Genomic DNA, 12,900 nt, shown 5'->3' with positions numbered 1-12,900 from the left:
CGCCTAGGACCTTCGGAAAACACACGTATTTACATGATGAGTCGTAACAGTAGCAGAATTATAGTCATGAAGTAGCAATGAAACTAATTGTGTGGTTGGGGGTCACCCCAACATGAGGAGCTGTGTTAAAGGGTTGTAGCGTTAGGAAGGTTGAGAACCACCGAGCTAGAGGGTTGGGGAGTGGGAAGTCTGGGTTTGGGCCTGGCCACCTGACAGGCAGTGGTATCTTCTGTTAAGGAGGATGGTGCAGTTGGGGAGAGTGGACGAGTCCAGCACTACAGTCACATGTCTGCTGTTGCTCCCCATGGCTGGATTGAGGGTCCAGGATCGTGGGTTTTGGTTCCTGGAGAGATGCATGCTTCATGTGTAGGCTGAGGCTCACCTTGAATACAGGGAGCCTGGATGAGTGTGAAGGAGCACTGGGGTGGCCCAGCAAGGCTTCAGCCATCCTTCCTGCCTGACAGGTATTGGAATTCCCTGAGGAACCTGGTGGTATCCCTCCTCAATTCCATGAAGTCCATCATCAGCCTCCTCTTCCTGCTTTTCCTCTTCATTGTGGTCTTCGCTCTGTTGGGGATGCAGCTGTTTGGGGGACAGTAAGTAGCCAGGAGTAGGAGGGCAGGCCAGGGCCCCTGGGGAGGCAGAGCTCAGAGCAGACACTGCCACCCCAGGCCTTTCCCACCTGCCTCCTTCCTGAAGGTCCTCCAATAGGGCTGAGAATACTGAGACACCAGAATTGAGCATGTTGATGTCAAGGGCCTGGTCCCCTGGCTCCTGATGGGACTTGTTCTACTCAAGACTTCTCTTTCCCTCAGGTTCAACTTTCAAGATGAGACCCCGACCACCAATTTTGATACCTTCCCAGCTGCCATCCTCACTGTCTTTCAGGTGAGGCTTCTTGCTCTCTCATCTCCTCCAGGAGCTAGGAAGGAGTTACTGAAATTAGAGGTCCCATATTTAAACATAACTACACAACAAAAGATAAGCCTTGGTAGGTCCTTGGTCTGGGTGTCCAAGGGGAGGTGGGTTGCCAATCTGGGGGGCGGATGAAGCTCCCTTGGGTGTCTGTCTTCATGAGCTACCACTACATCAAGTTATTAGCTCTAAGGCATGACACCACTTGTTTTCTATCCTCAGAACAAAACCAAAGCTCTTCCTGAACTTCTCCTGTGGGGTATCAGGCCCAGTGGCCTCCTGTTCTCTTTTATTCTGGGATATGTGCCTACCAGTGCCCCCCTGGAAAGCCACAGCTGTGGGCCCATTGTCTGTTTGATAGGGGCCTCATTGGCTCAAGTGATCACCTCCTCTCTTGGATGGTTTCATTTTGGGTGCTCTTGGTTGTATACTTTCTCCTTCGATAGTAAGCCTTCTAATGCTGCCAGAACTGGCCTCACTGGTCATGTAGCATCCTGTGTATGTGTTCCATGATTCCTGCTTGGATACCCTGTCTGAGACAGGACAGGACAGAATGAGCTGCCAACCTGTCAAGGTAACTCTTGAGAGGGAAACTGACAGGCTGAATGAGGCTCGGTTCAGATCTTGGCCTCTGAAGAGGCTGAGCTAAGCCCAGAGCTGAGCCCACATGTGTGGAAGAGCCTTTGCTCCCCACTCAGAGGGAGGGCATGTTGACAACAGCTGATCTAAACCCAATCAACAACTGGCTAAGAGAGTAGTTTAGTTCTGGGATTTCTAATCCTGCCCCATCCTTGGATTCCAAGTGCTACTGTCCTGCCTCCATTTCTCTCACAGGTACCTGGGAAGGTACTTTGGATTGCTAACAGGTCAGTGGCTTCCAGAATTTGAGCCCCTAGTGTGGGATAGGGCCTGTCAGCCTCTAGAGACAGAGAATGTTGCTCCAGCCTGGGTCCTTGCAGAGTACGTTGTGTCTGCTTGGGGAGCAGATACTCACAATGGGAAGGAGAGCTTCTTCATCTGGTTCATGGGTCTAGGGTGCTGGGGTACCAAGGAAGGGAAGCTGGGAGAACCACATCCCAAGGCCTACAGCGAGCAAGCATGTCAAAAGAACAGGTCTTGACCAAGGCCCAGGGGTTTGGAGGCCAGGTTAGAGGGCCCTATAAGCAAGCAGGTTTTGATAGGTTCTGTCCAGTGGTGTGGCTCCAGGCCATGGTGGGTGACAGGCTTATTGTGACTCTGCTTTTTGTGTTTGTTGCCAGCAAGGAACTAAGCGTAATGGGGGCACAGTTAGGAGAACTGGTTCTGTTTGTCTAAAGAGTTCTGACTGACCGGGCGGTGGTGGCTCACGCCTTTAATCTCAGCACTCGGGAGGCAGAGCCAGGTGGATCTCTGTGAGTTCGAGGCCAGCCTGGACTACCAAGTGAGTTCCAGGAAAGGCGCAAAACTACACAGAGAAACCCTGTCTCGAAAAACAAAAAAACAAAACAAAACAAAACAAAAAAAAGTTCTGACTGGACCTCTGCTCTGGTTTGCTTTCTGGGGCTGTGATAAACACAATCACCAAAAGCAGTTGGAGAGGAAAGGGTCTATTTGGCTTACACTTCCATGTCTCAGTCCATCACTGAGGGAAGTCAGGGTAACAGCAAAGATCGGAGCCATGGAGGAAAACTGCCTCCTAGTTTGCTTTCAATCTCTGAAGCAGAAGGTAGTGGTCAGCTACCTTTCTTAGAACTCCCAGGACCACCTGCCCAGAGGTGACACCACCCACAGTGGGATGGGACCTCCCACACCAATCAGCAATAGGGAAAATGCCACACAGACCAATCTGATGAAGGCATTTCCTTAATTGAGGTTCAAGCTGACAGAAACTAACTGTCATGACTTCACATACCTTCTGCTCTGAACACAGCAACAGGACAGTAGCAGAGTATTTGAGTCCATTGCATCAGTGGTGTGCACACATGGCTAGGCACTGAGTACTGGAGGAGGCCAGAGATATTGACAGGCCAGCCTGTCTTTAAGGGAGACCCTGCCTCTGGATTAGGATCAAAGTGTGGGTGGGAGGGTGCAAAGGAAGAAAAAAATAAAAATCTTTCAATTTTCTCGTGGGGGCATGCAAATTAAATACTGTGAAACACTGGTACCCTAGAAGGGGACCAGCACCCACAGTTGGGAGGTGAGACGACTTTCAAAGAAAAAGGAACAGAGCAGGTGCACCTGATTCTGGGCCGAGTCAAGGGACAAAGGAAGAACCCCAAAAAATCCCCAAATTGAGGGAAAGCATCTAAGTCAAAGAATAAGAACTAAGCAGCAATCCTAGACACTAAAGCTGTAGCAATTCAAGTTAAAAATGTAGGTAGACGGCACTCTGGACACTGTCTAAGGGATGGTGGGCAGCTGAGTTAGAGAGAGTAAGATGCTCAGCTGAGTATAGCCTGGAAATAAGGGGGTTCATGCATTATATGTGATGGGCTTGGAGATCAGAGGGACTGGGTGGGGATGCAGCTGAGTGGTAGAGATTTTGTCTAGCGTGCACTGACCCTGAGTTCAATTCTGGAAACTACGGAAGGAAGCGAATAAAAAGAGAGAGGAGTGGCCAATTCTAGGTAGACTCTGAGTACATGTGTTCATAGAGCGGAGTGAAGAGTACGTCTAGACCGAGACATATGGCAGTGCAGAAGACCACATCCTAAGGGCTTCCCTAGAGTAACGCTTCATACAAAAAGACAACTCTTCTGATGGCTGTTTCATGAGTGACAGATACCAGGCCATGGAAAGCAACTTGGGAATATTGGGGTGCAGTGTCAGAGCCCAGAATCCTGAGTCTTAGAGCTGTCAAAGTGAGGGAGGAGCAGAGCGTCCTTTAGGACTGTCCCAGTGGCGGCTGAAAGCACGTCAGATGCCCATTAAGGAGAAAAAGTACATTGACCTGAGAAGAAATAGGAGGCCTGGGTTACTTCTGACCAATGCCAGCAAGTTAAGATAGCTCTGTAAAGAAATCCTCCTAAATATTTAGGGGTTATTGCAATTCTGTGTGGACTACAGAGAATATATAAGTTCCTCATTCATTTGATGAGGCTAAAATGTCATGGATAGGAAATACTAAATGAGGATAATATGAGGAAAAAAATGTATGTCATGATCACAAACAGAGGCTAAAACATCCAGAAGAAAAAAACTGAGGAGTCAAATCTAGGCACACTTAAACTTGTCTACATAAACTTAGTGTGGTTGCTCATACATATAATTCTAGCATTCAGGAGGGTGAGGCATGAGGATTGTGAGTTTGAGGCCAGCCTGGACTGTATAGCAAGGAGTGCCCCCCAAAAAAAGGTAAAACAGAATCATAATGTAGTAAGGAACAGAAGAAAAAATTGTCTTTATAAATAACTCACATTTTTTTCTGAGAACGCAAGATAACTTAATGTTAGGGAGTCCTTGAATGTGACTCATAATGTTATCTCAGGTATTGGAACATGAGACAAAGTACATCTGGCAGGGTGAAAAGACAGGTGTGTGAAATTCTAGCAGATTATGTTAGTATCAGCAGCCTAGGTACAGTAGAATAAGAAAAAAAACCCCAAAATTTAAGATTTGTTTAGAATTGACAATTAAGGAAAATACTCATTAAAAATAAAATACATGTGCTGCCATTGCATGTGGCGTGGATCAGCTAGTTAGTCACATCGAAGAACATGAGACTGGGCTGTTGAGATGGCTGACTGGGTCAGAGCACTTGCCATGCAAGCCTGAAAACCTAAATTCAACTCCCAGGACTTACATAAAGTTAGAAGGAAAGAATTAACTGAACAAATCTGCTCTCTAACCTCCACATGTATACCTAAACATGCACATGCCCCTCCTCCACATGTACACCTGAGCATGCACATGCCCCTCCTCTACATGTACACCTCAGCATGCACATGCCCCCTCCTCCACATGTACACCTCAGCATGCACATGCCCCCTCCTCCACATGTACACCTCAGCATGCACATGCCCGCTCCTCCACATGTACACCTCAGCATGCACATGCCCGCTCCTCCACATGTACACCTGAGCATGCATGCACATGCCCCCTCCTCCACATGTACAGCGCAGCATGCACATGCCCCCTCCTCCACATGTACACCTCAGCATGCACATGCCCCCTCCTCCACATGTACACCTCAGCATGCACATGCCTCTTCCTCCACACATACACCTCAGCATGCAATGCCCCCTCCTCCACATGTACACCTCAGCAGGCACATGCCCCCTCCTCCACATGTACACCTCAGCATGCATGCACATGCCCCCTCCTCCACATGTACAGCGCAGCATGCACATGTCCCCTCTACATGTACACCTCAACATGCACATGCCCCCTCCTCCACGTGTACACCACAGCATGCACATGCTCCTCCTTCACATACACTGCAGCATGCACATGCCCCCTCCTCCACATGTACACCTCAGCATGCACATGCCCCCTCCTCCACATGTACACCTGAGCATGCATGCACATGCCCCCTTCACCTCCTCTCTCACATGCTAATAATGAATTTAAAAATGAAAAAATAATCAGGATTTCTGCATTGTACCTGGTATGAAAAATAAGCAAACCTAAAATTTTAGAGCCCATGTGAATGCCATATCATTAACTAAAGGCAGGAAAGGCATTAAAGAAAATATAAACACAGCATAAAGGCAGTGATCAACCAATCTGATTATGTAACAGTAAGTTTCTGTGCGTTGGAAGATACCATCAAAATATCTTCCTAGTGTCAGCAAATAGCGAAGGATTAGTTTCTAGAATGTATTGAAAACACTTATAAATCAAAAGAAAAGATGCTGTAGTAGGAGAGGGCTAAGATAAAGACCAGTGACAGGTAGGGAAGGCCTGGTGAATAAGCTAGAAAATAAGCTTTTACTGCATCCAGGGAGATGCAAATTAAACCCACAGTGACCATCCTTCCCATTTAGCCAAAATTAAGAAATCTTACATCAGAGTTTAGAGTGGATGTGGCTCTTAGAGCCTCCGTGTGCTAATGGTGAGTGGTTAAAGTCGTGCTCGACAGTGATTTCCTAACGTCCTGTGAATCCCATGTATCAGCAAGTCCTGTGCTAGCTGTGCTCTCCTGCTCAGGTGTACAGATGTGTGTAAGGCCGCTCAGCAGCACCAGCTGTCGTGATGAGACCAGAACATCAGAGTACTCATCATGTAGAGACTGTGTAAGAAGTGTGTAGTTTGGAACCAGGAAAACAATTGACCTAGAACTAAATATGTCAGCATGGATGCATCTCACAAATGTAATTTTGAGCAGAACAAACCAAGTTTCAGGGTAATTTTATATTGTTATACACTATTGTATGCTGTGTAGAAGAAGCTTTCATGAGATGATAAGCACCAAAGTCAGGAAATTGTGTGACTGGTGGGGAGGAACAAAACTGGCGAGGCCCATCGAGAGACTTCGGCCTTATTTGGATATTTACTTTTATTTTGAAATAATAAAAATTATTTTAAATTATGTGTATGTATATATCTCTGTGTGAGTATATGTGAGCGTGAATGCCCACAGAAGCCAGAAGAGGGGAACTGGAGTTTACAGGCAGTCAAGTATTGTGAAATGGCTTCTGCTTAAGATGTTACATAATTAGGGGTTAGAAAGATTGTTTAGGAGTTCCAAGGAATCTGACAGATGGTTATGAACCACCATGTGGGTGCTGGGAATTGAACTTGGGTCTTCTGCAAGAGCAACAAGTGTTCTAAACTGCTGATCCATCTATCTATTATGAAATTTATAATCTCAAATGCAATGATCAAAATCTAAGTTTTATACTTTAATGAGAGTAATAATTAAGAAAAAGATTTTTGAAATCCCCATATTTTATGGCAGCTTTTAGCCAATAAATTCAAAAACTTTGATGAAGCATACGTTTTAACAAGAAAAGAGTAATTACTTAATTTGACTTAAAAAGAAAGGAAAAGAGCCGGGCACTGCCTTTCTGCTTCTTGCCCTGAGCCTGTTAGCTATAAATTGAGTTTTATATAGCCTTCAAGGAACAGATGATAGTTAGCAGAAGCAAGACATTTCAGGGAAAACAGTTTGTCCATGGCGTCAGTGTGTTTTGACACCATGGCCACAGTAACAGTGCAAGTCAAGCAGAACAGGCCAGAAAGTGAGGTCTGGAGTGAGGCCCTGCGGTCTTGCCTGTCTCAGCTGCCAGCTTGGGCCCAGCATCAGACACGCATGATGTGGACGGGAAACATCCAAGAGTGACCAAGACTCAGGAGGGAGCCTCAGGACTGCTTGGGCGGCTCCATTTATGGTAGTGACGGCATGTGTACAGATAAGATGCTACAAGTAAAATATGGTGCTTAGGGACTTGCTTTCCATGAAGAGAAAATGGGTTCTATGAGAAATATAACTCTGAACTCAGTGGGGAAGGCTGGGGTATTCAAAACATGGGTCTGGAGAAATGGACTCCATTAAGAAAAAACAGGATAACCATCCCCATAATACATAAGATTCCATATGGATTAGAAAGTTAGAAACTTATGTGAAAAATCATACTTTACAATGATCAATAGAATATCTGACCAGAACAAAGGATGGGAAGGGGTCAGGGCAGGGAGAGAACTCATGACCATTGGGACAAGGGAGCTGCCCAGGATCTGACTCAGACTGGAACTGCCCATGCTGCTTCTACCTTTCTAAATAAATAGATAGATAGATAGATAGATAGATAGATAGATAGATAGATAGATAGATAAATGAAAGTAGAGACAATAGTTCACTGGTGGAGCAAAGATTGCACATATCACGTCTGTGAGAGTGGACGTACATGGCCAAAGGTGGCAGGAGCCTAGAGAGTTGTGTGACATTGAGCAGCTTGTTTCCTTCTCTGACCCTTGCTCTCTATAGTGAAACAATAGTGTGGTCAGGGTGGCCCCAGATGGCTTCACCTTCCTGTGTCACCACCCTCTGTTGCCTGGACCTTTGGAATTCCTGTCATCTAAAGACACACTGCCCATTGATGTATGTGTGTCCTGATTCAAGTCTATGTTTGTGTGTGTACATAGACATGTATACATCTGTGCTGTGTACTTTTGGGTGTGATCCTGATGTATTCTATGTTTTCCTCCTGTAGATCCTGACAGGAGAGGACTGGAATGCAGTAATGTATCATGGGATTGAGTCACAAGGTGGAGTCAGCAAAGGCATGTTTTCTTCCTTTTACTTCATCGTCTTGACATTGTTTGGAAACTGTATCCTTCTTGGGGCTAAGTACAAGTGGTTCATATTCAGCACTCTTCCTGTGGCCACCTCATGGCTTCCTCCAGAAGGGCTGGGGTATTCTAAGCAGTTCATTTTCAGAATGTGGGTGATGCGCATGCCCAGGATGCTGGAGCACTGAGTATGGAGGCGCTGTATGGGGAAGGGGTGTCTAGAGGTTGGGGTGGGCCATATAGTTACTGGGGACCCAGGAAACACTGAATAATCTTGGAGTCCTTATAAGAAGGTGTGGCTATGGAATGGGTGGGGAAGAAGGCTTTCTTCCTCGTTAAGTTTCATGGAGTAAGTTTTGGCACTGGACGTTAATTAACCCTCCCACCCGGAAACAGAAAGTTGCAGAGCTTGACTCCTACCTCTGCTTCAGGCCAGAGATAGGCCTGCAAGGCAGGGGAGAGTGGGGATACCCACCCTCTGGACCAAGGCAGACCCAGCAGCAGCCGCCCAGGGACAGCCTGGGGAGAGAATTGGGGCCAAGAAGAATCCACATGGCTCACCATGCCTGCCGGGTGAGGGCTAGAGGACACAGGTGTGAATGTGGTTTGAATGCCCTTAAGACAAGAAATGGAGCCTCAGCAGGGTTAGGGTTAGTATCTTCTGTGAATGCAGCTGGGTATCTGACCTCTGAGATTATAAAGCTGGGGTCCTGGCCCCAGGGTTTGGGTTGGGGTCTGAGAATGTGTCTGATACCAGATTCACAAGCAGGACCTGATAGGCTGGTCTAGGAGCCCCATTTAGAGAATGTGGTAGAATCTTGTGGAGCCCAGAAATAAGTTGTAAGCTGGAGCCAAACAAGTGTGAATTGTTTTATAGATACTCTGCAAAGGGGATTCTTTTCTAGCCCAGGATTGGTGTTCATCTTCTCTCATGAGGCTGCGTGAGGCCTGGAGAGCAAGTGTGGCCCTGGTGTCAGAGAGGACAGGGGACTGCAGTGTTAGCCTCATACTGGGACAAAGCAGTAACAAGTCACAGCAGGTGTATTAGTCAGGGTTCTCTAGGGTGGCAGAATTTATAGAATGAATCTTTGTCCAGAATGACTTACAGGCTGTGGTCCAGCTAGTTCAACAATGGCTGCCTATGAGCAGGAAGTTCATGAACCCAGCAGTTGTCAGTCTATGAGGCTGGAAGTCTCAGCTGGTCTTCAGTAGATGCCAGAATCCTGAAGAAGTAGGCTCCAATACCAGTGAAGGGATGGACTTGCTAGCAAGGTGAGAGTAAGCAGGCAAAGAGCAAAACCCTTCTTCTGTATCTCCTCATATAGGCTTCCAGCAGAAGATGTGGCCCCAGATTAGAGATGGATTTCCCCAGCTCAAATGGTCTGGATGAAAGGTGTGCCTTAAAGATCTGGATTAGAAATAGATCTTCCTCCTTCAAATGAAGCAAAAATCCCTGATGGATGTACCCTCTATATTTGGGTTTTTGTAAATTCCAGATGTAGTCAAGTTGACACCAAGAATAATCATCACAGCTGTTAAACACTGACATTAGGTCAGGCATATCAGCCATCAGGTGTCTCCATTTCTATTCAGTTAGGGTGGCTTCGATGCTTTTGTCTTTCCCTCTGCACAGGAATGCAGCCTTTAGCTTTACTTTGGGCATGGAAGAGCCTCTAGGTGCGTGTGGTATGGTTAGTCCATAGGATATGTAGCGCTTGGAGGTGTCCTGCTTGCTGTCAGTCTGACCATGATGTCCTATCCCATGGGTGCTGTTGAAGCCCTGAGCAGGAGGCTTACCTGTAGCAATTCCCTGGGCCATGGGCCCCAGACAGAAGGCCTGACTTGGGTTGGCTATGGCTATCCAGTTGTTGTTTGCCTGGCTAGAGGCCAGGGCAATAGGGAGAATGACACTGCCTGACGAGGATGAGTCCCCAGACGTAGGGTGAAAGGGGCCTAAGTCCAGCGAGCACTTCCCCCAGGGACATCAAATAGGGTCTGCAACATGTTGGATTGTCAGGATTAAGGACATCAGGATTAATGCCAGGAATTGCACTGGCCAGTGTGCCAGCGGTATGAAGATGATCTCCAGCTTTTGAGATAACTCAGAAGGGTAAACCTTGGGAGGTGTGCAATAGCAATGCTGTCATTACCAGGCATAGTTCTCTTCCCTTGTGAGAAGAGGCTTGTGGGAATGGCAGTGATAGACTAACCAGGCCTGGGGAGATTCAGGGAAGACACGTCACTCTGGGACCTTGTTCAGCTGTTTTATTGATGTGAAGAGATACTATGACCAGAGCAACTCTTATGAAAGAAAGTATTTGATTAGGGCTGGTTTACAGTTTCAGAGGTTTAGTTCATTGTCATCATGGCCTGGAGCATGGCAGCAGCAGGCAGACATGGTGCTAGAGAAGGAGCTGAGAGTTCTACATCCTGTCCAAAGGCAGTAGGAAGAGAGAGACTCTGGGCCTGGCTTAGACTTCTGAGACCTCACCCCCCACACACACTAGTGACACATTTCCTCTAGTAAGAACACACTTTCTAATCCTTTCAGAAATGCCACTCCCTGGTAACCAAGTATTCAAATCTATGAGCCTGTGGGTCCAATCTCATTCAGACCATCACACACACTGTGTAACTGTGGCTTCCTTGTTCCCAAAGGGTGGTGGCAGCACTTCACCATAGGGCTTCAGGGGATAGTTTAGGGTGGGGTACAGTGTTGGTCACTCAGACCACTGTATGTAACCACCCTCCCATTTCCAGTGTTACTTGGGGGAACATGTTGAGGAAGGATGCTGAGGAATTCACAATGAAACAAAGTAAAAAAACAAAACAAAACAAAAAACAACAACAAACAATGGGAACTTGTGAGCCTAGCTTAGGAACTGGTGCCTGGAAGGTGCTGGTCATGGGTGGATTTGTGTGTTAGATTGGGTAGGTGATATTCACAGCCCTAGAAGGTGGTGGAGCCATGTCTGGAGCCTGGGAGGCAGGGTGTGTTTGTTTCAAGGCTTCTCATGCAGACTAGAAAAGAGAAGAGCTGGGGTTAGTGGTCTGTGTATCCTCTGAAGGAAACAAAGGTAAATGGATTAAACACAACCTTTAATCTCTGGTTCTACAGCATCATCCCCAAAGATCCTGGGTGAGAAGAGAGCGCACTCTCGCCCCCTCCCCCATTCTGTGTGTGTGTGTGTGTGTGTGTGTGTGTGTGTGTGTGTGTGTGTGTGTATTAGAGAAGGTTGAGCTATGTGAAACTGTAGAGGCACAATCCTGCTTGTGAGAGCAGAGGCTATGGGGGAAGGGCCTGTGCATCTGGTACAACAGCCTGGAATGGGCTAATGGTTTCAGGGGATAGAGACTGGGGACTTGGTAGATGGGTCTTTCTGTCTTTCATGGGCAACCATGGTGGGGTGGTATGAGACAGTATGTGGGGCAAAGGGCTCCCTTCCTTAGCTGGAGCCAACCAGACACCCTGCTGAATGTTTTCCTAGCCATTGCTGTGGACAACCTTGCCAATGCCCAGGAGTTGACCAAGGTATGTAGAAATACTACTTGCAGCCTAGAAGGTGCTAGAAGGTCTGGGACTCAGTACACGTTACTGGATGAAGTTATGGAGTTATGAGGAAGGCCAGCTCCTAGGTCAGGGTTCATGTGACTTCAGGGGAGTTTCCCTAAAGTCATGAACAAAGAGACATTAATGAGAGCTCTGGGTATAGAGGATTGCCACAGAAGCAAGGAGAGACATGGCCATAAGGGTAGGTACATGTGTGGACAGGCTCCCAGAGAAGCTATGGCTGTGGAAGAAAGAATGAACAGCAGGATAGGGTGTAGGAGCACAGGAGGTACAGACTGGCCAGGACCACCCATGTCACAGAAGTACATGGTCCTGAGATAATGCTGAGCAGGTGTGTGATGAGGGTGAGAAGTGTTCCCAGACAAGAAGATGTATGAGTGGGCCCTAGGAAGTACTCATTTGTGAAAACCTGAAAGGGCAGTGAGAGGACACCTGTAGTGTTATCCTCAGATGTTCAGCTTGGCTGGAAGCTGGAGGAGCTGTGGTGGTTCTGTCTGTGCACATCTGTGTCACAGCAGGACAGCGCCTTCTCTAGGCAGTACCCAGCAGGGGCCATTCAATATTCATTTCTTATGTACAAGCCCAGTGGGGGACATGATTATACACATCTCTCTCTCTGGTTTCCCTCTAGAAGACATAACCTCCTATCTGGTAACCCTCAGTCGCCTGTCCTGCTGCCTGCTAGGTAGCTAGACTGCCTGCTGTCAGCTTTAGGCTTGTGTTTTGATTCAACTTTTGGGTCCAGTATGGAGGCTGCTACTGCACGCATTACAAATGTCATATGTGTGTGCATGTACCATGTCTCTGTAAGGGGTGCTGTGTGTTCTCTGATGCTCAGGTTGGCACCTGTGCACTTCTCCCAAGTCTGACCTTCTCAGTCCTTATGTTTTCCTCGTTCTGGGTCTGAGGAACGCAGGTTTAGATGCTTTGAAGAGGGCCTCACTTATGCAGTGTAGTGGCCATGAACCTCCTTTGGCTTCCACTTAGCCTTCCTCTTCTGCATGCAGCCCTAGGCTGTGCCTGAGGTCCAGGACACCCCTCTTGCTCTGATCCCTGGCTTCTGAGGACTCAGGAATTCTATCAGCTTCTTATTGTTGTCATCAGTCTGGCCAGTGTTGATGATTGCCATCCTGTTGAGGTCAGATCCCTGGCTGACATGCACCGTCCGGGGAACCCATGTATTTCCAGAGCTGTCCTTGGTG

At 47.3% G+C, this 12,900-nt stretch overlaps 1 protein-coding gene across 1 annotated transcript in view; it reads left to right on the top strand.

The window, feature by feature from the left end:
• The first annotated feature begins 402 nt into the window (after nucleotides 1-402).
• The window catches only part of Cacna1b (calcium voltage-gated channel subunit alpha1 B), a 96,095-nt gene continuing 83,597 nt past the window's right edge, over nucleotides 403-12,900 (top strand). Inside the window, exons 1-4 of the mRNA XM_059258801.1 lie at nucleotides 403-596; nucleotides 816-888; nucleotides 8,049-8,166; nucleotides 11,592-11,659. Coding sequence (XP_059114784.1) covers nucleotides 403-596; nucleotides 816-888; nucleotides 8,049-8,166; nucleotides 11,592-11,659 — 453 coding nt within the window. The remainder of the gene's footprint in view (nucleotides 597-815; nucleotides 889-8,048; nucleotides 8,167-11,591; nucleotides 11,660-12,900) is intronic.

The sequence above is a fragment of the Peromyscus eremicus genome, chromosome 4, assembly GCF_949786415.1.
Source record: "Peromyscus eremicus chromosome 4, PerEre_H2_v1, whole genome shotgun sequence".
Lineage (NCBI taxonomy): Eukaryota > Metazoa > Chordata > Mammalia > Rodentia > Cricetidae > Peromyscus > Peromyscus eremicus.
This window is presented reverse-complemented; position numbering and strand designations above follow the sequence as displayed.